Below are 25,320 nucleotides of genomic sequence, written 5' to 3'. Positions count from 1 at the left end.
TAAAAGACTTCTAGGTAAAATTCACACTATCTCATAATAAGAATGGATACCATTTTGTAGCTCTACAAATGGTTTGGTCACAAATGAAAAAGGAGAAAGTGAGCTGAGAATGCAGAATGGAAAAGTCTAGGGAAGGAGGCAAGCAGATACAGACATAATTCAATCATAGCAAGAAAAGTAGAGATGGTCCTTCCCAAGACCAAGTTGGCGATATTTACCTATGTAAGTTAAATCCTAGAAGGACAGTACAACTTCTATATATATGCTACCTAGTGAGATACAAGAAAAATATTTTTCCTTTTTTTAGTATTTTTTTTTTGAGAAAAATATTTTTCATTTTTTTAGGAAAGGGTTATTTTATATCAAAAGCTAAAAATACATATTTACTCAATGCAAGTCCCAAATAAAACCCAACTTAATACACAGTGAACTACAGAGATGACAGAAAAATGAGTAGACATATTAAATCCAACTGAATTTACAGTATTGCCTTGATATTTTCCATTTGTTTTTCATCTATCCATAAGGCTTAAGTTCTGGAGTTATAGGTTTTATTTTTCATTTTTCTTAAAAATAGAATCACCAATCCCTCAAGTTAACTAAAGATTTATCTGGGCTCGTAGAGGTAGTCTGCTCCTTGTAACAGAATGCTCTGTAGTTTCTTCCACTTTAGACCTCTCCACTGAATTAATGCCTCTGTTTTCTTTGTCTTTTCCATGTGATTTTTTATGCTGTGGACATAAGGGGAGAAATTAAGTCAATATAAAGTAATATTTGATACATATTAGCTACACTCTATTTTTTTTTTTAAGATTTTATCTATTTATTCATGAGAGACAGAGAGAGAGGCAGAGGGAGAAGCAGGCTCCCCACGGAGCAGGGAGCCCGATGCAGGACTCAATCCCAGGACCCTGGGATCATGACCTGAGCCAAAGGCAGATGCTTAACCGACTGAGCCACCCAGGCTTCCCTTCTACACTCTATTTTCAAAGTTCTCTGGGTTACAGGCAAGAAATTAAGTGTGGAAAAGGCTCAGCACAAATTGGAGCCAACAATTTGTTTGGCAAGTAGAAATGAATGCCTTCTTCATCTTACCATCAATGGAAGGAGTGAGGTGAAAGAAGTATTAATTCTCTGCATGATTTTCCAAGGCATAATTAAAGATTTTACTGTAGGGCAATGGTTCTCAACAGGGAGCAATTTTACCCCCCAGAGGACATTTGGTAATATCTGGAGACATTTTTGGTTGTTAAAACTAAGAGGTGCTGCTGGCTTCTAGTGGGTAGAAGCCAGGGATTCTGCTAAACATCATATAATAACAAGATAGTCCACCACAACAAAGGATCATCCAGCTCAAAATGTCAATAGTGCTACTATTGAGAAATCCTGCTCTAGGAAAACAAAGATTTGATATCATACAAAAAAGGCAATTCTATTTTAGGCAGAGAATCTGATAAATGGCTAACTCAAGACATTTTTCTTAACTGTATTTTAGCTTTTCTCTTAAACTTATTTCATATTTCTCACTTAGGAATTATATTTCAATGGAATTCTCATATTTGCCCATAGAGAGCTTTAGGAGACTAATGACATTCATTGCACAACCAATCATCCATGCTGAGACAAATCACAAACCAACTTCAGAATTTCAAACCCAGAATTTCCCCATGAGACTGCTAGCAGGGAAAAAATAATTTTCAGACTTCAGCTGAAGGTCTAAAATCCAATCCCAAATCTTTTCTGGTATGGTAGGACCTTCCCTGCCCTAGGTGAACCACTAAGCCTAGCCTTCGAAATGCCATAAATTGTAGTAATGAAGGGATTTCCAGCCAGGGGATTAAGTAGTCACTAGGGTTCTCTTTTCTTTTTTTTTTTAGGGTTCTCTTTTCTTAACTTTCCTTCTTTCCTTAACTTTAAAGATAGAAGAGAGGGTTGAAAAATGAAAAGAAATATATTTAGAGTTGTCTCATAGTAAAGAATAAAGCAAAAAGGTAGGAAGGATTTGGGGATAAAACTACCTTGAGGCAAAGAGAGAGGAATTTAACAGAAATCAAGCTAGAAGTTTTAACAGCTTAAATCGCAGATGGAGGGTCTTTCTTTAGGCCTTGGTGGGAAGACCTGCAAGTCTACGAGGTACAAGAACATACACTTATCAGAAGCAGCACTTTGACTGTAAAATGTAGACATCAGTGTCTTATGTGAGAAAATCCTTCCATCGCAGACTGTGTCTAGGCTCATATCTTCAAAATAAAAGGAAAGATGCTGGGCAGTTTATAGTGCCATGCTCCCAAGAGTGTTGAAAAGGAGTTAGGAGAGGTCACAGGATTTAACTGTGATCAAGATCAAGGCAGGTGAGGAGGCTCAGGAAACATGGGGGAATCCTTAACAAGAGAAAAGTCTCAGGTAGGAGAAACTAATATAACCTGAGAGGCCTTCAGTCTCTGTCTTTTAAACTTCTTAGCTTTTAAAGTCTGAGTATGAGCAGATATAGGCTCCAAGACTTCGTGTCAAAGGTGGAGGGGAGAGAGAAATGACTGCTCTCAGTATCCATTCTGCATATGGAGGAAGTGGAAAGGGGAAAACCATAACAGCTAAAGAGTACTATCTGAGGATGGAGATTAAGTTAAACCTTGCCTTTAATTTTCCTACAGAAAACCCCTGATCAATTATCTATATTTGTGTAAATAATTTAAATCAGAAAAATTATCTTTTCTGCCATCCCAAAGGAATGACAAAATATTTTGCGGTTCCACCCACTAAGAGTAATGCCTTCGCATTCAATAGCCAACGACTGACTTATTTCAGATGTGGAAGGGTTATGTGACAGGATATAATCATGTACCTGGAAAAATGGAATCCCACCACTTGATGAACAATCCACGCTAGCATCCACAGATGGCTCCTGACCCGGAGGTTCTACAGTAGAGTGCCCGAGAACTGACTTTTCTTCATCCAAGTCCTGACGTAAGAAGGTACCATGAGTGATTAAGTCCGATTTAAAAATCTTCACAAAATACGTGCAGCTTTCTTCTTTGAAAATGACACAATGTCCATTGTATAAAAGTTAAACCTCAACCAAATTAGTAGGAAGTCTAAAAAATAATGAGGGTGCCTGGCTGGCTAAGTCGGAAGAGTATGGGACTTTTGATCTCAGGGTCGTAAGTTCAAGACCCATGCTGGGTGGAGAGATTACTTAAAAAAAAAAAAAAACTTTGAAAATTTAAAAAATAAATGAAAATAATCCCAAATATGTTTTCTCATAGAGAAGTACTTGTAATAAAATGTTAAAAGTAGTAATCTCAGAATAATGGGATTACAGTTTATTTATTTTCTACTTCCCAACTTGTCTATAATTACTACAGTTAAGAACACAGTTTGTGGGGCTCTTCTAGGTTCTAACTGCAACTCCGTCCTGTGACTTGGTAATTCTTAGTTTCCTCACCTCTAAAATGGGGATAGTACTAGCGCCCACTTCATAAGGCTATTGAGAGTATTAACTGAGTATGTATGTAAAGGGCTTAGAACAGGCTCTGGCACATAATAAGCACAACATAAATACTGGTTATTATTATTACTTTAATAATTTAAAAATGTCCAGATTAAAAGCAACAGGCTTAAGGGTCAGACAACTACCATTAATGCAACAGGGTAGGATTTAAGGGCAAAGAATAAAATTCTTCATATGAAGATGATGACATAAGGAGTTTATGCGAGACTTCTAAAATTATGATCCTTTACATTTTACCTGACTGATATCTTCCTTGTTGTTTTCTGAGCAGTTTAGCATCATTAACAGTTCAGGCTGCTTCCTTTTCAACTGATCAAGGAGCTGTTCACGTGGTTCGGTTCTCACCAGTGTTGATGGGTAGAAGTAATTTTTCCTCTGTGGTGTCGTACCTTTAGTGGACATTACATAAATAGGAAAAAATTGAAGTGTGGGATATGAGTAAGATTTTTTTTGTTAGAATGTATACTTCCCAATGAGTCTCTGGCTTCCAAAGATATAGGCATTGCCACACATGGGAATCAGTCTTGTTACCTGTCATGCACAGATTGCTTACAACTACTATTTCCTAATTTGACAAATGATCTTAGATAGACTCAACTATTTTCAGGATTCAACCTACCCCCAAACATGAAATTATCCATCTCTGAGGATGTACGAAAGATGTTCTATCGGCTCTAAAAGGGATCGAAGCACTCCAAGAAACGGTAGCACTCCTGGAATAAGAGTACTGCTCTCCCAGTGAGATCTTTCATAGGATAATCATTTCATTTAAATTTGGTGGCAGCTAAATATTAACCAAGTACATTTCTTTTTTTTTTTTAAAGATTTTATTTATTTGAGAGAGAGAGGGAGAGAGAATGAGCGGGGGGAGGAGCAGAGCGACAAGCAGACTCCCCGCGGAGCAGGGAGCCCGACGCGGGGCTCAATCCCAGGAGCCTGAGATCACGAGCAGAGCTGAAGGCAGAGATACTCAACCGACTGAGCCACCCACGCGCCCCCCAGTTACATTTCTTTATAATGAACTCAAGCTCTCATACATATTTTACACAGGCACTTGCCTTTCTGATTAACACTTATATTCCTAATTTCATTGAAAAGTGGAAATAAATATTACAGGACCCTTGTGGAAAAAATAAACTAACATTCTTTAGCATCGTCTCCTTTTATAATTGTTTTATATATTTTTTTAAAAAAGCTTTTAAGTATAATTTACATACCATAAAATCTATTCAGTGATTTTTAGTAAATCTACAGGGTCTGCGACCCTAAATACAATCCAAAGAATAAGTTCAATTACTCATCCTGTTCAATAGCTTGCATACCTGCTTCCATGAAGGCTTCCTGAAATCACTATAGCCTAAAATGATCTTTGCCATCTGACAAAATGAGAGGTACACATAAGGAAATACACAATACGCTGAGCTTTTTCCAGTAAACTAGATTTATGTAATTACATTCCTCAACTATTTCTGGTATTACAATGCCCTTTTACAAACTGTGCTACATAGATGGTTGCTGGTTTTCCTTTTATTTGCTTTTAAAATATCTTCTCTTTGGGGTGCCTGGGTGGCTCAGTTGGTTAAGTGGCTGCCTTCAGTTCAGGTCATGATCCCAGGGTTGTGAGATCAAGCCCTGCATCAGGCTCCCAGGGGGCTCAGCAGGGAGCCTTCTTCTCCCTCTCCCCCCTGCTCCTGCATGCTCTCTCAAATAAATAAATAAAATCTTTAAAAAAAAAATAGAATATCTTCTCTTAAAAAAAAAAAATTCTCTCCTTCTGCCCCTCCCCACCCACCCCCACTCCCCCACTCCTCTGTGCTCTCTCTCTCTCTCTTTTTTTTAAAGATTTTATTTGACAGAGACAGCGAGAGAGGGAACACAAGCAGGGGGAGGGTCAGAGGGAGAAGCAGGCTCCCTGCTGAGCAGGGAGCCCAATGTGGGGCTCGATCCCAGGACCCTGGGATCATGACCTGAGCCGAAGGCAGACGCTTAACCATCTGAGCGCCCCTGTGCTCGCTCTCTCTTAAAAAAAATAAAAATAAAGGGGCACCTGCCTGGGTGGCTCTGTTGGTTAAGCTTCTGACTCTTGAATTTTAGCTCAGGTCATGATCTCAAGCCTCCCTTGGGCTCTGCTCAGCCTGGAGTCTGCATGTCCCTCTCCCTCCCCCTCTGCTCCCACCCTGCGTACACACACACTCTAAAATAAATAAATAAAATCTTAAAAATAAGTAAAAATCTTCTCTTAACCAAGCCAGCTCCCTAAATATTTATAAAATTTTATTGATTGTAATGCCCAAATTTCATGACAAGTACATGTCACCCATATCATGATATCTAATCTTAAGATATTTTAGGGTCCCACTTTTTCCATTTGAGGTGACTACAGTGAGATGGAAAATTCTTACCAGGCAATGGCAGGACCTGGTTTTTCTGAACATCTGGCACAGTACAAGGTTGACTTCAACTTCAAAAATTTTAACAATTCTCTTTCCCTTTAAAGTACCTGTTGGAATATCCAGTTTCAGGTCCTGTTGTAGAAAGCAATTAAGCTTAGTCAAACCCATTTTTATGGTTTCGTTAAGTTCTAGACTTTGTGCCATTAACTTTTCTTCATCAGTAGTTATCTGACCAAAAAACATGTTACGCTGGTTCTCATTAGCTGCTTTATGTCCATTTAATTTTTCAGTTATCTCTGAACTTGCAGACTTACAGCCTTGGTTTACAACCTGTAAATGATGCAAATGAGCTTTCGTTATTAAAATCAAAGCTGTTGGTGTTTTATTCAATATATTATTGCCCCTTATCTTGAAATTTTCCATAGTAAAAAGTTTTAAAAACACATGCAAAAGTAGAGAGAATAGTATAATTAACCCCCTTGTATTTACCCAGTCTCAACATTTATCAACACATGGGGTATAGATCAAACAAAATTAACCACTTAGTCCTCCTCCCATAGAATTATTTTAAAGCAAATCCTGTATCATTTCATCCATTTATTTCAGCATACACCTCTAATAGTTAAGAGCTTTTTAAGACCACTCTCACATCTGAAAAACTTACATTGATTTCTTTATAGCAAATGTCTAGTCAGCATGCAAACTTTTCCAATTATCTCAAATGTTTTTCACAATTTGAATTTATCATTAGATTTGGTTGATTTGTCTTAGGTAGATGACTATATAATTTATCACCCAAACTGGGATACTTTTCAGAGTGAAAAGGGCCGTTCTTAAAAACAATTACCTCCAAACAACAGATGTAAACAAGGACTATCCCACGCAAACTAGGTCTTAAGACCCTCTGGTCTTAACTCTCTTAATAATAGGATATCTTTCCTCATACTTTTTTAAGTGTTCAGCAAGAATATTTTGTAGGTGCTGCTAAAAGCACATATGTCTGGTTCTATCTCTCATGTTAAGATTAATCAGTTAGGGGACCTAGCTGGCTCAGTTGGTAGAGCATGCAGATCTTGATCTCAGGTTTTTAAGTTCAAGCCCCACGTTGGGAGTAGAGTTTACTTTAAAAAATAAATGAAATTTAAAAGAAAAAAAAGATTCATTAGTGAGTTTGCATGTAATCACCCTATTAATTATAAAGTTCTCTATCAAGGGGTGTCTGGCTGGCTCAGTCAGAAGAGCGTGAGACTCTTGATCTCCGGGTCATGAGCTCGAGCCCCAGGCTGGGTGTAGAGATTACTTAAAAACAGGGGCGCCTGGATGGCTCAGTCGTTAAGCGTCTGCCTTCGGCTCGGGTCATGATCCCAGGGTCCTGGGATCGAGCCCTACATCGGGCTCCCTGCTCAGCGGGAAGCCTGCTTCTCCCTCTCCCACTCCCCCTGCTTGTGTTCCCTCTCTCGCTGTCTCTCTCTCGCTGTCTCTCTCTCTGTGAAAATAAATAAATAAAATATAAAAACACACACACACACACGACTTTAAAAAACAAATAAATAAATAAAAATAAAGTTCTCCATCAGTTTTTTTCAAATGGTGTAGATAGTAATTAATGTCCACGGGGGTTATCTCACTAGGATTGCAAAATAGTGGTTTTCAAATTCTGTCATTCCTTCTGCATTAGCTGGGATTCTTCTGTGAAACACTTGGCTTCATCCACTATCCTGCTAAACCACGATAGAATTCTTTTGGCAAAGACATATGGATGCTCAACTGTTTCCCTTTATTTACCAGTTTTCAGAATAATGCACTGCCTCCCTAACACGATCCAAAGGAGACCTATGAAATTTTTATGAATGCATAAGCTTTAAGATATTTAATGTATTTTAATCAATTATAGCAATTATTCCTTTTGAAACTCAAATTATACCATATTTAAACAAAGGAGTGTCATCAGGTGGGCCCCTACGTTTTTTTGATACAACCCCACTAATCTTTAATAGCTCCCTTACCTTCTGGTATGACAGGATCTCTAGGCTTATCTGGTATATTTCCTGTTTAAACCTGAAATCAGCTATTTCTCCATTAGCCCTGGTTCCTTTTGGTAAAAATAGCTTATACATAGCTTAAAATATTTTTTTTTTACTTACATTCTTTTACCTAGTTCCTGAGAATATTAGTAAAATCCTTTTATAGCACAGAAAGAAAAACCAAGCCACAAAGGGCTCATGCAAGTATTAAGATCAAGCAAACACACAAAACTATCAAGTATCCTTTGACCAATCAGAACAATATCCTAAATATTTAAACAATAATAGGTTTGAATTATATTCAAAAAACAGGGTGCCCTTAACTAAAAGCACTAACAAGTCAAAAACCAAGGACAGATACAGGACAGACAGACACAAGAGTTAAATAATTTCAAGCTCTAGAAGACAGGTACCTGAGACTAGATCATGAATAAGGATACCAACTATTATGCTTTAAAAATTTAATTCATTCATTATTTTAAAATATCATCTGTTTTGAAACCAATTCTAAGCCAGGAATATTTAATTTTCTGATTATCACTATTCTCTCCAAAGTGGTTCCAAATACAAAGTTATTACCTCCAATAAGTTCTGAAGTTCTTCTTCCCTTTTGTTTAAGCAAGATACCCACTGTTCAGAAAAAGAAAGTGTGCTTGCGTTCAGGGCCTCGCATCTCTGTTCAGTCTCTTGAGATACTACTTCAAGGTTGCTACTGAGTTTATCACAGTGTTTCACAGACTCTTCAACCAATTTTGTACCTTCTTGGTTAAAGTGTCTGAGTTCCTGTGACAAGCCATCACAATCAGCACAAAATTGTGTACTGTAAGAGGTTGTTTTGCTGATTATATCCTTAGATGTCCTATAGAAAAAGAGAACATTGTTAAAATGGAAAACTAAGACTCAAAAGACCTATAACTTGCCCAAGATCACACAGTTCAAAAATGGCATATTTGAACCCAGGCAGTCTGGCTCCAGAGCCCATGTTCTTAATCAATCTTCTACATTGAGGATGGATGCTTTGGCCAGTGTCTTTTCACAGCAGACTGATATCATATCGGCCATTAAATGACCTTTGGAAATGTCTCTTTTCTCATAAAACCTTTCCCAGCTCTCCTCCAGATATGATGCTTTACTTTGTACCTCTTAGAGTAGTAACTCTACAGTTACTAAAATAAAATCTGCCCATGTGTTTTTTTCCTCCTACTAGATTATATTACTTAAGGGCATTACCTGCAGCCTCTAGTCTAGTCCCTAAACTGTCCACAATTAATCATTCTGTTCTTAAGTAGTTTTGCCTTGTCTATGACCTTAAATAAATGGAAAAAAATTATAAATGTTATAAAACAAAGGCAACTATAAAGCTTTCTCATAATTAAGATTATACTGGGTGTGACAAACTATACACCTAGTACACACAGTATACTGCAATATACCCCTGATAGAAAACTAAAGTCCTCTCAGGACTTCAGAGTTAAACTTTGGTTAATGGAAGTTACTCTCTATTACCACTAGATGGTACACCATGTGAGGAAACCAAATGAGGAAGCAAACAGGTTGAAAACCAAAGTTCAACTACAGGTTAAATGGAAATGATTGAAAAAGGAAAAGAAATTCAAGTGATAAGCTTGGAACCTATCAACACAAATCTAGTCCCTCAAGGAATCACAACTAGCAGGAAAATGAAATTTATTCATGAGTGACTACAATCCATGACAGTAAGTGCCACAGGCAGTGAGTGGGTCTCGAACTTCAGTATTACATAAACCTCGCCTAGATCCCTGGGCCCTACTCCTGGCTCATTCTTTTACACGGTCCCTGGACCACACTTTGAAAACCACTGGTATAGGCAATAAATGTCAGAAAGATTGGGGAAAATGGCTTGCAGGGGGCTTAAAAAGAGTATATCATAGTTCCATAGCCATTTCAATCCTATTCCAGTATTCCCATCAGAGCTATTGAAGAAGCCAGAAATCCTTAAATCTATTTTTTTTTTTTAAGATTTTATTTATTTGACAGAGAGAGACACAGCGAGAGAGGGAACACAAGCAGGGGGAGTGGGAGAGGGAGAAGCAGGCTGCCCGCGGAGCAGGGAGCCCGATGTGGGGCTCGATCCCAGGACCCTGGGACCATGACCTGAGCCGAAGGCAGACGCTCAACGATTGAGCCCCCCAGGCGCCCCTCTTAAGTCTAAACACTAGAAAAAAAAGTGGGGAAACACTTCCTAGACTCAGAGTCTAGAAAGAAGAGTTCAGAATGGGGCATGATATAATGAATAGGATCAACAACAGAATTGGAAAACCAGTGATAGGAGTTAGGTAGCAAAATAGGTGACAGCTAGAATTCTAGGACAGCACTGTTCAATAGATATGAGCCACATAATTAAAAAATTTCTAGTAGCAGGGCGCCTGGGTGGCTTAGTTGGTTAAGCGTCTGCCTTCGGCTCAGGTCATGATCCCAGGGTCCTGGAATCGAGCCCCACGTCGGGCTCCCTGCTCAGTGGGGAGCCTGCTTGCCTGCTGCTCTGCCTGCTTGTGCTCTCTCTGTCTCTGTCTCTGTCAAATAAATAAATAAAATAGTTAAACAAAATTCTAGGGGCGCCTAGGTGGCTCAGTTGTTAAGTGTCTGCCTTCGGCTCAGGTCATGATCCCAGGGTCCTGGGATCGAGCCCTGCATCGCTTCTCCCTCTCCCACTCCCACTGCTTGTGTTCTCTCTCTCACTGTGTCTCTCTCTGTCAAATAAATAAATAAAAAATCTTAAAAAAAAAAAATTCTAGCAGCAAAAAAAAAATTCTAGTAGCCACATAAAAAATAAATAAATAAATAAATAAAGCGATTAGAATAACAATGTCCTGGGTGTATACAGCATATGCCAAAGCAAAATATATGAAACAATGCAAAAGAGATAGGAAGGAGAAATTGGGAACATACTGTTATAAGGTACTTTTATCACACCCGAAACAGCAAATTACTTGAAAGTGTGTTAACATTATTTTTTTTTAAAGATTTTATTTATTTATTTGAGAGAGAGAATGAGAGAGAGAGAGCACATGAGAGGGGGGAGGGTCAGAGGGAGAAGCAGACTCCCTGGCAGAGCAGGGAGCCTGATGCGGGACTCGATCCGGGGACTCCAGGATCATGACCTGAGCCGAAGGCAGTCGCTTAACCAACTGAGCCACCCAGGCGCCCCTGTATTAACATTACTTAAAAATGTGTATCATTAATCCCAGAAAAACTATTTTTAAAAAAGGTAACTTAAAAGTATAAATGATAAGAGGTGCCTGGGTAGCTCAGTCGGTTAAGTGTCTAACTCTTGGTTTTAGCTCAGGTCATGATCTCAGAGCCTGCTTAGGATTCTCTCCCTCTGCCAACCCCCCAACCCCCTCAACGCCACTCTCATGAACATTCTCTCCTAAAAAAACAAAAGGAAGAAAAAAAGTATAAATGATAAATCAGTGGAAGAGATAAAATGAAAACATAAAAACACTCAACTTAAATTCAGAAAGGTATAAAAGGAAACAAAGCACAGAATATGCAACAAATAGAAAACAGCAAAATGGGAGATTTTAATCCAACTATACCAATACTTTAAATGAAAATGGTCTAAACACACCAATTAAAAGTCATACATTGTTAAATGTGACGAAAAAGCAAGACCCAATTACAGGTTATCTGCAAGAAATCCACTTTAAATATAAAGATGTAGGCCAAAAGTAAAGGGATGGAAGTACATTATATGCAAATAGCAATGAAAGGAAAGCTAAGTACTTATATTAGTTTCAGATAAAGTAGACTTCAGAACAAGGAAGATTATCAGGGATAAAATGGGACATTACATGATGATAAAGCAGTCAGTTCTCCAAAACATATCAACACTAAATGTGTATGCATCTAACAACAGAGCATCACATATATGCAGCAAAAACTGATAAAATTGATGAGAAATAGATAAATCTAAAATTGTAATTGGAGATTAACACCCCTCTCTTAGTAACTGATAGAACAAATAGGCAGAAACTCAGTAAGGATACAGATGACCCAAATAATACCATCAATAGACCTAACTGACCTGTATAGAACATTTCATCTATCAAAAGCAGAATACAAATTTTTTTCATACCGGTAGCACCAAACGAAGCATATTAGAATGCAAGGGCTCTGAAAATAAAATTGTCTTTGGAACCAAAGCTCACAAAACTGGGCCAGGGCCTTCACATTAAACCTAAACAAAAGTGAATGCCTGCCAAAAAAGAAAACTTAAATAGGATTCGGAATCTCCTAACATAATAATCAAAATGTTCAAGACACAATCAAAACCATTCCGGAAAATCACAACTTGAATGAGAAAAGACAACAGGTGCCAACACTGAGATAATTCAGATGTTGGAATAATCTGTCAAGGATTTTAGAGCAGCCATACAAAAATGTTTCAATGAGCAATTAAAACACTTTTGGAAAAAATAAAATCTTAGCAAAGGAATAAGAGAGATTAAAAAAGAAGGAAATGAAAATTAAAAAACTGAAAAACCCAATGACTGAAATAAAACACCTCACTGAATGGGTTCTACAGTAGGTTAGAGATGACAAAGGAACATGAAGACAGTTCATAAAATTTACTCAATCTGAACAACAAAGAGAAAATAAACTATCTATAGCCTCAGAGACCTATGGGACCACAACAAAAGATCTAACATTTGTGTCATCGAAGTCCTAGAAGCAGAGGAGAAAGAATATAGAGCTGAAAAACATTCAAATAATGGATGAAAATTTCCATAATTGGTGAGAGGTGTAAGTGTACAGATTCAAGAAGCTGAGTAAATCCAAACAGGATAACCTCAAAGAAATACATAAGATGACACAATATAATCAAACCTCCAAAAACTAAAGGCAAAGAAAAATATCTTGAAAGGAGCTACAGAGAAATTCCAATTAATCATGAATGCCAACCCCAACTGAGGGACACTGTACTAAATAAATATTCTATGCTGTTGAAAAAACAAAGGTCATAAAAGACAAACACTATGAAACTACTCCAGATTAAAGGAGATTTAAGAGACATGACAATCAAATGCAATGTGTGATCCTAGATTAAATCCTAGAGCAGGAAGAAAATCTTTTTTTCTTATAAAGGACATCGGTGAAACAACTGGCAAAATTTGTCTGTAATACTAGGTAATAGAAGTTACCAATATTAATTTTCTGATTTAAAATAACTGTATTATGGTAATATAAGAGAATATCCTTATTTTTAGGAAATACAGACTGAAGTATTTAGGAGAAAGTGAGCATTATGGACGCAACCTATGCACAACTAGTTCAGAAAAGGTATCTCTATGTGAAATATTAAGAGGGGCTGGGGCAAGAGAAAGGGAATGAGAATGAGAAAACTAACATAAAATGTTAAATGAGAAATCGGGTTGATTGATAATATTATTTGTACTGTTTGAAGCTGTCTATTCTGAAATAATTTCAAGCAGAGAAAAGTTAAAGAGAATTTTTTTTTTTAAGATTTTATTTATTATTTTTCAAGAGAGAGAGAGACAGTGAGAGAGGGAACACAAGCAGGGGGAGTGGGAGAGGGAGAAGCAGGCTTCCCACCGAGCAGGGAGCTCGACGCTGGGCTCGATCCCAGGACCCTGGGATCATGACCTGAGCCAAAGGCAGACGCTTAATGACTGAGCCACCCAGGCGCCTGAAAAGTTAAAGAGGATTAAAAACTGCTTACTGTTCTGTATTTTCTTGGACGCTACTAAGTGGTTTCTGGATGTTTTCACACTTTTCCTCCAAGGCACAGAATCTCTCTGCCCAAAGATTGAGTAACTGGCAAAGTTCCTATAAGAAAGGTGTGGGAGAGGAAGAGTTGAAATTACGACACCTGAACTTTTCCTCTAATATTGACACGAAGTATTGTCCCATAGCTGGGAATTAAACAAATTCTTAACAAGAGAACTTTAATTCCACTTCTCACCCATAGAGGAAAGCAGTGTAACTGATATTAAAAGGATAATATTAAAGGAATTTTTTAAAAAGTAAACAATTAGCAAATTTTGCTATCTTAACTACTATTTAGTAACAAATTACTTTCAGTGTACCTCAAAACTAAGCAAATACACCAAGATGTCACCTTATGCTAGGAGAACCACTTTGACAGGTATAGAGCACCAGTTGCTTCTTAACTGATAACACTACTAAAAAAGTAATGCTGATAATCAGATGGGTCAAGCAGTCCAAAAATAGTAGTAATTACTTAAGCTGAAACATTTTACAGAATCTAGATGGATAATATTAATAAAATATAATTTTACCTTTGCTCATACTCGGCATCTTTAAAAACAAGTTCTTATAAGGCACACAACATGATAGGGATTTAAACTTATAAAATGAAGAAGCTACGCTAAAGGCCAAGAAAGAGCTGAACATGCATCCAGCATTCTTATTCACTGTTCAGTCCATTAGGTCGACCAACATCTCTAAAATACACATCAGCTGACAGTACGTATCCAAGACTGATTATGAATAAAGGCTGTCAGTATTTTTACTTGTCTCAAAGTAGAGGAAAATGCAGGTATTATCAGATTTATCTACATGTAGATAGGTGTTTCTAATTGTTTTGTTAGTGCTAATTTCAAGTTCTAGAACACCTGAGAAACAGAACTTCTGTAAAGCCAAAGAAGTCAAATCATGTTAAAATACTTTCTGGATCATAGGTGTTTTGCTTGTTTTTAAACAGCTGCTTATCAATTTAAACATTTCAAAACAGCTAGTATATAAAAAGTTGATCTACCTTAGAACATATACCTAAAAAGTTATAGACAGGTTGATGCAGAGGTATGAGAAACTGCTACAATTTCAAATTGCAAGAATACGTTCTAGAAACAGCAACTCAAAAAGTGGATGCATTTCACCACTACTACTCTCAGAGGATCTAAATACTCTTGCATGCTTTCAAAGCCCTGGTTTCCTCATTAGAAAACTAGGATAGTAATAGAACCTGCATCTATATTGATGACAGGAATAAGCACATAGTAAGAGGCTCAGGAAATGTTAACTATCAGTTTTACTATTTTGATGTTAATCCTTTCTCCAAAAAGTTTCATGCTTATCAATTACGGAAACAAATACTCTTACTTCAAAGTTGCTCTAACTCTTGCCTAAAAATCTTGGATTTGTTGCCTTTCTCATTTTGGATGACATGGATATGAATTCCCCCTCCCTTACTTCCAAAGAAAAAGAAACCTCTATTACTCACTAAATCATGTCAATAGTTTTATTGACCAAAGAGTTCTGTCATGTAATAATTAGCCTCATTTAATAAAACTTTACACTCATTACTCAGGCCATAGGAATACGAGGAGTTGTTTTCCATTTATCTGATCTTTACAGATTATGACTTCCCTGGTTTGGAGGTTTGGTTTCGGTCATGAACTGAGAAACAACTTACATGGAGGAAGGTAAGTCATGAATTACATTTACAATCAATTAAAATTAAGAACTGTATTAATTGGGGCACCTGGGTGGCTTAGTTGGTTAAGCATCTGACTCTTGGTTTCAGCGCAGGTCATGATCTCAGGGTCATGAAATAGAGCCCTGCATGGAACCCAGTGTGGAGCCTGCTTAAGATTCTCTCTCACCCTCTGCCTCTGCCTCTGCCCTTCCCCCCACCACGGGCATCCATGCACTCTCTCTCTTTCAAAAAAAAAAAAAACTGTATTAATTTGCTATAATCTAAATGTCTGACATCGATGAGACAGAAATAGTATGAGACAGCATACAGTTTCTGAAAGAGAATAACTATCCATGTTACCCTAGGAAAAAAACAATTTATCAAGTTATAATGTAGATACGTATTCATTTTAAATACTATAACCATTTTCTTCTAATTACACTCCCAAAAGTTTCTCTAGCTTTATCTTTCGTCTTGGTATGATGAAAGGAAGGTCTTGTCTTTATTTTTTCTTAAGATTTTATTATTTATTTGAGGGAGAGAGAGAGCTTGAGCAGGGAGAGGGGCAGAGGGGGAGGGAGAGGAAGACAGAGACTCTCAAGCAGACTCCCCTATGAGTGCAGAGCCTGACGTGGGGCTCAATTTCACAACCACGAGATCATGACTTGAGCCAAGATCAGGAGTTGGATGCTTAATTGACTGAGCCACCCAGGCGCCCCTCCTGTTTGTCTTATAGTGCTTTAGCACAGGGTTCTAAATGTAGCAAATCCTAAAATATTAACTGGTCAAGAAAAGTATTCTTAATTATTTTGGATTACTGTTGTAAGCAAGAGTGGCTATGGCATTTTCCGGTTTCTAAATTGTTCTACTAATGAGATTAGTATTAGCATTCAGATTACATAACAGGGATTATCAAGTTAAAGATAACAAAACTTCCTCTTTATGCTCCCCAAATCACCTAAATGAGATACCTGTGAATGGATTTTTTTTATTGTCTTCAGGTCTTCAGTTAAGTTTTCACATAGCTTCTGTGATTCAGCCAAGGAAGAAACTGTATTTTCTTGTAGTTCATGTAGCTTGTTACACAGTGTACCGAGAAAGCTATCCATTTCCTTTTTCTGATCTTCTACCTTTGAAGGAAAAAGTTAGTTTCTTTCTTTTAATTAAAAAAACATATTTTAGTTTGTTTGTTGAACACATACAAAATAGAACACATCCAAGCAAGAAAACTGTATGCAGAGAAAAGTCTTCCCTCTCCAACCCCTGGAGCCCCAGTTCCACTCTCACCTCTGGGAGAAGACTACTATCATTTTTAAATACTTCCAGAGATATTTTATGCATATTTAGGCAGATGTGCATATGCATATGCATGTATACCTGGATATGCGTATCTTCTTCACCCACTCAAGGTAGCATGCTACATGTATATGCTACTATGTAAACACACACTTATCCTGAAGATCATTCTCTCATTTTTCTTAGCCAGGATTCTGTTGATCACATCAATGGCAGCGAGCATCCTATATCCTCTCTCCTCCACATTCCCATTCACAACCCATGGCTTTGCATGTATACAGATATGGCCACAGATATATAAAATTTCTTTCTTAAAAAACAATATGATTTTGAGAAATTAAGAACATAACACTTGTTACCTTACTAGCCACTGTCAATGAAGTCTTGAAAAGATGCTTTAGTTGACTGTTGATTTTCAGTATAAACACCATCGTGGGGGATAAAACCGTTTCCAGTGAATTTAGAAGGTCAGTCTTAAGTACATCCTGGTTAAAAAGAATATTTTCACTTCCATAAACCTGGCTGGTTAAATGACAGTATCTTAAAATACTTTAACACATGCATAGTGAAATCCTAAGTTTCCATTCTCTAATCTTTATAGTCTATAGAGCCTATTTGTTTCTAGAGTTTATATTCATGTTACTTAATTCTACCTACAGTAATTAAGAAATGGTCATGTAGTGTTCGACAGATTCTTAACAGTCCAATGCAACAGAAGTCCAAAGAATTCAGAAGAGGGGAAAACAACAATCATTTGATAAGATATCAGCATTGCAAATAAAGGGAATTTAAAAAAAAAACTGGATAAGTACATTTTAACAAAATAAATTTCAAATAAGTCAGAAAGGCTGAGACCAAATAGCCTTCAAAGGTAGGCTCTGAGCTGGAAGTATTAAACTCTGAAGACCTGGTGACTTATATCCTATTGTAGCTGAAGAACTTGTCAAGGTTCTTGTTCTTGTCGAGGTATATACAGAGTTGAGAATGTAGACTGGGAATTTTTTTTTTTTTTTTTGGATTGGTAATTTTTACAAAAAGGGAAAAACTGTGACCTTAAGTTCCCTTCACTTGGGTAGGGTGAGAAACTCTAACAGAAACAATTAGTGAGGAATGAAAGGAAAAGGCTAGTGGCATTCTTTGGGAAGGAAAAGCTATCATCATTTCAACTCATCCTGTGGGAGAAGCAATCATCTCTCTTGACTCCAGCAGTGTTTACAAGGTGGCAGAGAACTTGGCAGGAACACATCAATAAATACAGTCTTGCATTTAGTGCATGAATCAATTTCCTAAAAGTACCAACTGAGCCTCTATTAACTTTGTCAAATTTGGGTGACTGAAGAAATCTATCAAATAGGGTCATATAAGCACTGCATCTAGGCAGTGTCAACTAACATTTGTAGTTATTTACTTGGAAAATGTTCAACAAATATTGTTAGACTCAAAAGGGGAGGCAGAGAGCCTACGTAAAGAAGAAAAGAGATATGTCCAAGGACTTCCTGGGCAAATCATACAATTACAAATAAGAGTATTATTCAAATCAGCTATGAAGGAGGTAATACTAGCGTAATTGGATGGGTGGCTTCTATAGAACTATGAAAAGGAGCCTTACAGTTAAGAAGGGCTTGATCACACAGATCTGACCCCATAAATTGTCATATGTGTTCCTAGAATTCTAGCAGTTTTTTTTTCTTGCACTTCTTGGTATTACCATAATTTTAAAATTAACCAACTTAGGGACTCCTGGGTGGCTCAGTTGGTTAAGCGACTGCCTTCGGCTCAGGTCATGATCCTGGAGTCCCGGGATCGAGTCCCACATCGGGCTCCCCGCTCAGCGAGGAGCCTGCTTCTCCCTCTAACTCTCCCCCCTCATGTACTCTCTCTCTCTTTCTCGCTCTCTCAAATTAAATCTTTAAAAAAAAAATTAACCAACTTATATCCCCTCTGGTTGGGTCAACTTTAACATCAGCATTACCATTCCAGAACCCTTGAGGAAAAGATGATTTACTAATTTCTGAGCCAACCACCAACTCGTGGGTCCCCTGAATTCACCTGGTGCTAAATCTGTCCTTTCTAATTATCAGGCTTATTAACTCCTGCTCTTAATGTTACAAGATGCTAGTGAAAAAAGTGTCAAAGGTTGGTCATATGCATTTGGAAGTTAATCTTTCTGGGAGAACAAAACAGTGGAGAGATTTGCTTTTAAAAATATAAATCTGGGGGGTGCCTGGGTGGCTCAGTCAGTTAAGCTACTGCCTTCATCTCAGGTCATGATCCAGGGGATCCCGCATCCGGCTCCTTGCTCAGCTGGGAGCCTGCTTCTCCCTGTCTGCCGCTCCCCCTGCTTGCGTTCTCTGTCTCTCTCTCCAACAAATAAATAAAATCTTTAAAAAAGATAAAATAAAAATCATATTTTTTTTAAAAATTTAAAAAGAAATATATATATCTGGGGGGCACCTGGGTGGCTCACTCGGTTAGGCGTCTGCCTTTGGCTCAGGTCATGATCCCTGGGTCCTGGGATCAAGCCCTGCATCAGGCTTCCTGCTCCGCAGGGAGTCTGCGTCTCCCTCTCCCTCTGTCCCTCCTCCCCACCGTGCTCTCTCAAGTGCACACTCTTTCTCTCTCAAATAAATAAAAATAAAAACATTAAAAATAAATCTTTTTTTTTTTAAGATTTTATTTATTTGAGAGAGAGAGCACATGAGAGAGGGGAGGGTCAGAGGGAGAAGCAGACTCCCTGCCAAGCAGGGAACCCTATGCGGGACTCGATCCCAGGACTCCAGGATCATGACCTGAGCTGAAGGCAGTTGCTTAACCAACTGCGCCACCCAGGTACCCAAAAATGAATCTTTTTCAAATAAATAAAAATCTTAAAGAATATATATTTATATATACATATATATAAATAAAATCTGGGGCACCTGGGTGGCTCAATCAATTAAGATTCTGCCTTTGGCTCAGGTCACAATCCCAGGGTCCCGGGATTGAGTCCCACTTCGGGCTCTCCTCTCAGGAGGGAGTCTGCTTCTCCCTCTGCCCTTCACCCAGCTCATGCTCTCTCTCAAATAAATAAAATCTTTAAAATATATATATATATCTATATATGTATAAAAATCTACTCTTAAAGTGATGTTTATAACCATGTTTTGTAAAGCTTAAAATGAAAGAGCAGTTAACATTGTTTTTGAAGACTTAGCAAAGTAACACTTGAAAAATACTTAAAGAGATTTACTAACAATCAATGTCTGAAGTACAGTTTTACTTTCTGCTGCTAATGATTGTTCTTTTAATATCATATTAGAAATCTGAGAAACACGTATAGACACATTTTCTGGAACAGCTGTGAGAGATCCAAGTGCTGTTGTAGTAATTGTGTCTAATGCAGAGACACTGGAAGACAGCAGGTTACCTATACCAAAAAGAAAAAAGATACAAACTTTGACATAAATATATTAATACAGTTAGAAGTACTTTAAAGAGGTTGAGAAAATTATATCCTTGTGGCAGTTTGTAGTAACAAATAAGCTTAAAATAATTGGCTCATTACATCAGCTAGGAAACATTTCAAATATAAATTATTTATGTTCTAGAGTATTCTGCAAGCACATGTCATATTTGTTAGTTTATCAGACCCATCACTATAGTTCACAGTAAACCAAGAATCATTGTGATCTCCAGCTACAGGTAATCACAGTATTGTAATAGGTAAAAGAGGTTATAAAATTAATAAACCAAACAAGAGTGGTTGGCTTAGAGCAACTAGACTCTAGGTGATTTTTACAAATTTTTACATTTCTGTATCTTACACGTTTTCTATATTAAAGATAATACTTTCACATTAAAAACCTAATATTTAAGAGGGGCGCCTGGCTGGCTCAGATGGTTAAGTGTCTGCCTTCGGCTCAGGTCATGATCCCAGGGTCCTGGGATCGAGCCCATCAGGCTCCCTGCTCCATGGGAAGCCTGCTTCTTCCTCTTCTTCGGCCTCTCTCTCTCTGACTCTCATGAATAAATAAATAAAACATTAAAAAAAATAAAAAACTAATATTTAAGAGTTTTTTTCTCTGGGCACGTAGGTGGCTCAGATGGTTAAGCCTCTGCCTTCCTGGGATCGAGCTCTGCATCAGGCTTCCTGCTCAGCAGTGAGTCTATTTCTCCCTCTCCCTCTGCCCTGCCACCTGCTTGTGCTTGCTCACTCTCTTGCTCTCTCAAATAAATAAATAAAATCTTAAAAAAAAAAAAAAGTGTTTTTTTCCCTAAATGAAGATAACAAACAATGGGTGTGGTTAAACTTACTTTATAGAAAACAGGAAAAAAAAAAATCCAAACCCAGCTAAGATTTGTTTTAATTCAAAGGCAGTAAAAGATAATCCCTAGTCTGACAGATAGTGTGTGCACTGGAGGGGACTAGTGACATGGTCCCCTGAGTTTTTTAAGATAGTAAATGATCAGTTTTGAAATTAGTCTCACACTAATCACACAAAGACTAATTAGAAATGCTTGAACTTACCAAACAAAGTCTTGTGAGTCTCTAGCATGGCCTTTTGTTTTGAGCTGTTATCCTTAATTAATTCTTCCATGTTACTAAACAGACTATTCAGGTTTTTGCCAAAAATATCCTGAGCTTCTGCATTGTGCTGATCGACTGCCTTCTTACGATCCAGTTTGGAATGGAGACCAGATACATCTTTTGTAGTTTCTTCAACTGTGGTAAGCAACTATATATAATTTTTTAAAATAAATGTTGATAAGATGAATATGACAGAACAGTCTAATGAAAATATCTGTGCTACAGAAGGATTTCTCCTGATGAGAACTAGTAAGTTTTAGATATTGTATCAGAACACATTTTCAATTCATGCTAATTTATCCAGTTGCCCAGGAATTTCCCCTCATCTAGCAATCTAGGCAAGGAAAGGGATTTTGCCAACCTAATATAGTAATTACACTTCCTCATAAATTTTTCTATTATGTGTTACTATTTCCTCTAACATGCACCTAATAAACAATTCTTTCACCATCTCCCACCATTAGAAGGTGCTAAATTCTTTATGACTGATTAGTTCCAATCATGACCAAAGGGGAAAGTATTGCATCATTGTTCTCAATGTCCCCAAGGTACAATAAAATTATTTTCTATTTACAAAACTTCAAGAATGGTTTTTTCCTTAAGTCGGAAATTCTAGTGAGGAAAATTCCTATGAAATAGTAAAATAATGTTCTTTAAATTGACAGAAATATCATTTGGGGTGGATAAATAGAATTTCACAGTTAATGCTTAAGCAAAGAAAGTTACTTCTACCCATTCTCTAATTTCTTTAATGCAAATACAAATCAAAACAAAAGACAAACCCTGCTAGCAGCATCATGAAGTTTCTCCTCAGTACTTTCCAAAGCTGATGTAATATACTCTTCTTCAGCAAGCTGTAATTTAGTTTCTTGTAAATGTTTTTGAGTGGTTTCAAGTTCCTGTGTCTTATTTTGCAGGTCAGACTTACACTGGTCAAGTTCATTTTTATTGTCCATAAATAACTCTGTAACCTAAATATAACATTTAAACATTTTTTAAGATTTAAGCCTCTGCCTTCCTGGGATCAAGCTCTGCATCAGGCTTCCTGCTCAACAGTGAGTCTATTTCTCCCTCTCCCCCTGCCCCACCACCTGCTTGTGCTTGCTCCCTCTCTTGCTCTCTCAAATAAATAAATAAAATCTTAAAAAAAAAAAAAGTGTTTTTTTCCTAAATGAAGATAACAAACAATGGGTGTGGTTAAACTTACTTTATAGAAAACAGGAAATAAAAAAACCAAACTTATGGCTAGTCCATAATATAATAGAAGAATCAAACAAATTATTTCCATGCAAAAGCTGTGAGAAGTTGTTAACAAGTCACCAGGTAGGTTAGCGCATTTTATATGGTATCTGGTCTCTTCCTGTAAAGTCATTAAAAATTTTGAGATTAAATACCAGGTTAGTGTAGTGGTGTTAGCTCTTCAGGTCCCTTTCAACACTGACAATGTGAGCGTGGCATAGAAAGGTCACGTCTCTCCACCTTAGTTATTCAACATCTGGTTTCTCCTAAGATCTGCATTCCCTCATCTGATACACACGGTAATGAAAATGTCTCAGCATTATTTAGCTTTAACAATAAAACCGCACAATGCAGTTAATTTCTTATAATGCTGCCTTAATGTGTCAAAATAGACAGTTCCTTCATCGTTGATTACAGTAAAATTATGATACAACTTAATTTTAGTATGAGTCAGCAAGGAAAAAAAGTCTTAAAAAATATCGGGCGGGGGGCGCCCGGCTGGCTCAGTCGGTAGGACATGGGACTCGATCTCAGGGTTGTGAGTTCAAGCCCCACGTTGGGCATGAAGCCTATTTAAAAAAAAAAACAGTGGCTTGTCTGAACTGAGATATATAGATGAAGCACACATGGGATTTCAAAGACTTAGAACAAATTAAAAGAATGTTATAAAAGGCGGGGGGGTGGTGCCTGGCTGGCTCAGTCAGTAGAGCATGAGACTCCTGATCTCAGGGTTTCAGGGATGTTAAGTTCAAGCCCCACACTGGGTGTAGATATTACTTAAAAAATAAAAAATCTTTAGGGGTGCCTGGCTGGCTCAATCAGTGGAGCATGCAACTCTTAATCTCAGGGCTATAAATTTAAGCCCCATGTTGGGTGTAGAGATTACTTAGAAAAAATAAAATCTTTAAAAAATAAAAATAAATTAAAAATCTTAAAAAAATATCAGGTCCCTCAAGTTCTGAAATTTTTTTAATATTCGCTTTTCATGTAACATACAATACTGTTTTGTTTTGGGTTTTTTTTCATTCAATACGGTTTTAAATGCTTACCCTATTTAGCTCCTCCTCAATGGCACCAATTTTTTCAATCAATTCTACAATCTGTTCTTCTTGAACAGTTAGTTTTCCACTCATGGCTCTAAAATAAAGTTTAATATGAGTTTAACAGTTAGTATTTTTTCCTAATTCCTTTAAAACTTATTCTAACAAAACTGTAGGAGTTACACATCACCTCTACCATTTATCACTATGATAATGATGCCTAAATGTCAATAAGTAATGAATACAAATTATACAAAAAAAATGTATTCCTTGTTCTTGTTTTATAAATGGACTATTCTTCTTGCGACCTCCATTTTGAAACTGAGAATCCCTACCTATGAGGGGAAAAAAGCACGTGTACATATAAAATTTGAGAAGCTACCAAGCTGACAAAGGACTATAACTCACATAAAGTAGAGATGGGGAAGGATACAACCTAAGTATCTGCAATCAGGAATATGGAGTATAAATAGGACCCACAGAATCCAGGAAAGGCTTGAGACTTAAAGGCATCAGGTGTCAGAGGAGGAAGGGGTGAGATAAAGGGCAAAAATGGGAGAAATGAGTTAAAGTATATATACAAAGCAATTATACCTCCTACTCCCTGCACACATACCCCAATATGCACCCCAACACACACCACCATTGATGTTTTACTGAAGTTATGCAAGAGATAATGAATGGGGAAAACAAGTGAAAAATACATGGGACCTCTCTGTATTTTTCTTGCAACTTCATGTGAATCTATAATTATTTAAAATTAAAGCCATATAAAAATTTTTAACTGATAACTACCTGTTAATATCAAAAGAAAAAGAAGCATTTATAGGAAGCACTAGATATAAAGATTTTAGTTACTGTCACATAAGTAAATTTTACTTCAAACACCTTGCTATCAGGAAATGATTATTCTTGGAAATTAATTTCCACAGCACCAAGGTCTTACCTAAAATTTTCTTCAGAAATGTACACCCCATTTTTCTCACGGGCTGCAGCAAGATCTCGTTTCAGACGCTCTATCTCTTCTGTATATTCCTACACAAGAAGAACACTGTAGGTGTCAATTTAGCATTTAACTTTTTTTTCATTCATTTTGGGGAGGATATTTAACAAATAAAACATGTACTTAGCCCTTTTATGTTTTTTAAAGCATGAAAAATAAAAGTCATAATCATACTTTTCATTCAATATTAATCTGTTTAGAATAGAGTCTTTCAATAGCTTAAATAAATTCTTTAAAAAAAAAGGGCCATATAAAGGAGATAAACTACAGACTAGGAGAAAATGACTGCAAACCACATTTGTGACAAAGGTCTAGTATCTGAAACATATTAAGAACTTTCAAACCACAATAATTTTTAAAAATCCAATTAGCAGGGAGCCTGGCTGGCTCAGTGGAGCATGCGATTCATGATCTCCAGGTTGTAGGTCCAAAGCCCCACGCTGGGTGTAGAGATTACTTAAAAATAAGGGGCGCCTGGGTGGCTCAGTTGGTTAAGCGGCTGCCTTTGGCTCAGGTCATGATCCTGGAGTCCTGGGATCGAGTCCCACATCGGGCTCCCTGCTCAGCAAGGAGCCTGCTTCTCCCTCTAACCCTCCCACCTCTCATGTACTTTCTCTCTCTCTCATTCTCACTCTTTCAAAATAAAAATAAATCTAAAAAGAAATAAAAAAAATAAATTTTTTTTTTTTTTTTTTTAGAGGTGGGGGGCAGAGGGAGAGGGAGACAGAGATCTTAAGCAGGCTCCACACCCATCTTGGAGTCTGACTCGGAGCTTGATTTCATGACCCTGCGACTGAGGTCACGACCTG

At 37.3% G+C, this 25,320-nt stretch overlaps 1 protein-coding gene across 3 annotated transcripts in view; it reads right to left on the bottom strand.

The window, feature by feature from the left end:
* Nucleotides 1-534: 534 nt before the first annotated feature.
* Nucleotides 535-25,320, bottom strand: part of KIF11 (kinesin family member 11) — a 42,698-nt gene continuing 17,912 nt past the window's right edge. For all 3 annotated transcript variants that reach the window (XM_027586759.2, XM_027586763.2, XM_027586772.2), the window contains exons 10-22: nt 24,455-24,543; nt 23,518-23,605; nt 22,012-22,200; nt 21,170-21,377; nt 19,896-20,068; nt 17,022-17,147; nt 16,338-16,496; nt 13,648-13,754; nt 8,505-8,784; nt 6,009-6,231; nt 3,746-3,897; nt 2,843-2,959; nt 535-731 (exon numbers count right to left, since the gene is read on the bottom strand). In XM_027586759.2, the coding sequence (XP_027442560.2) occupies nt 600-731; nt 2,843-2,959; nt 3,746-3,897; nt 6,009-6,231; nt 8,505-8,784; nt 13,648-13,754; nt 16,338-16,496; nt 17,022-17,147; nt 19,896-20,068; nt 21,170-21,377; nt 22,012-22,200; nt 23,518-23,605; nt 24,455-24,543 (2,043 nt within the window). In that variant the 3' untranslated portion in view covers nt 535-599. The remainder of the gene's footprint in view (nt 732-2,842; nt 2,960-3,745; nt 3,898-6,008; nt 6,232-8,504; nt 8,785-13,647; nt 13,755-16,337; nt 16,497-17,021; nt 17,148-19,895; nt 20,069-21,169; nt 21,378-22,011; nt 22,201-23,517; nt 23,606-24,454; nt 24,544-25,320) is intronic.

The sequence above is a fragment of the Zalophus californianus genome, chromosome 15 (genome assembly GCF_009762305.2).
Source record: "Zalophus californianus isolate mZalCal1 chromosome 15, mZalCal1.pri.v2, whole genome shotgun sequence".
Classification (NCBI taxonomy): Eukaryota; Metazoa; Chordata; class Mammalia; order Carnivora; family Otariidae; genus Zalophus; species Zalophus californianus.
The sequence above is the reverse complement of the archived record's forward strand: the minus strand, read 5'-3'. Positions and strand labels throughout refer to the sequence as shown.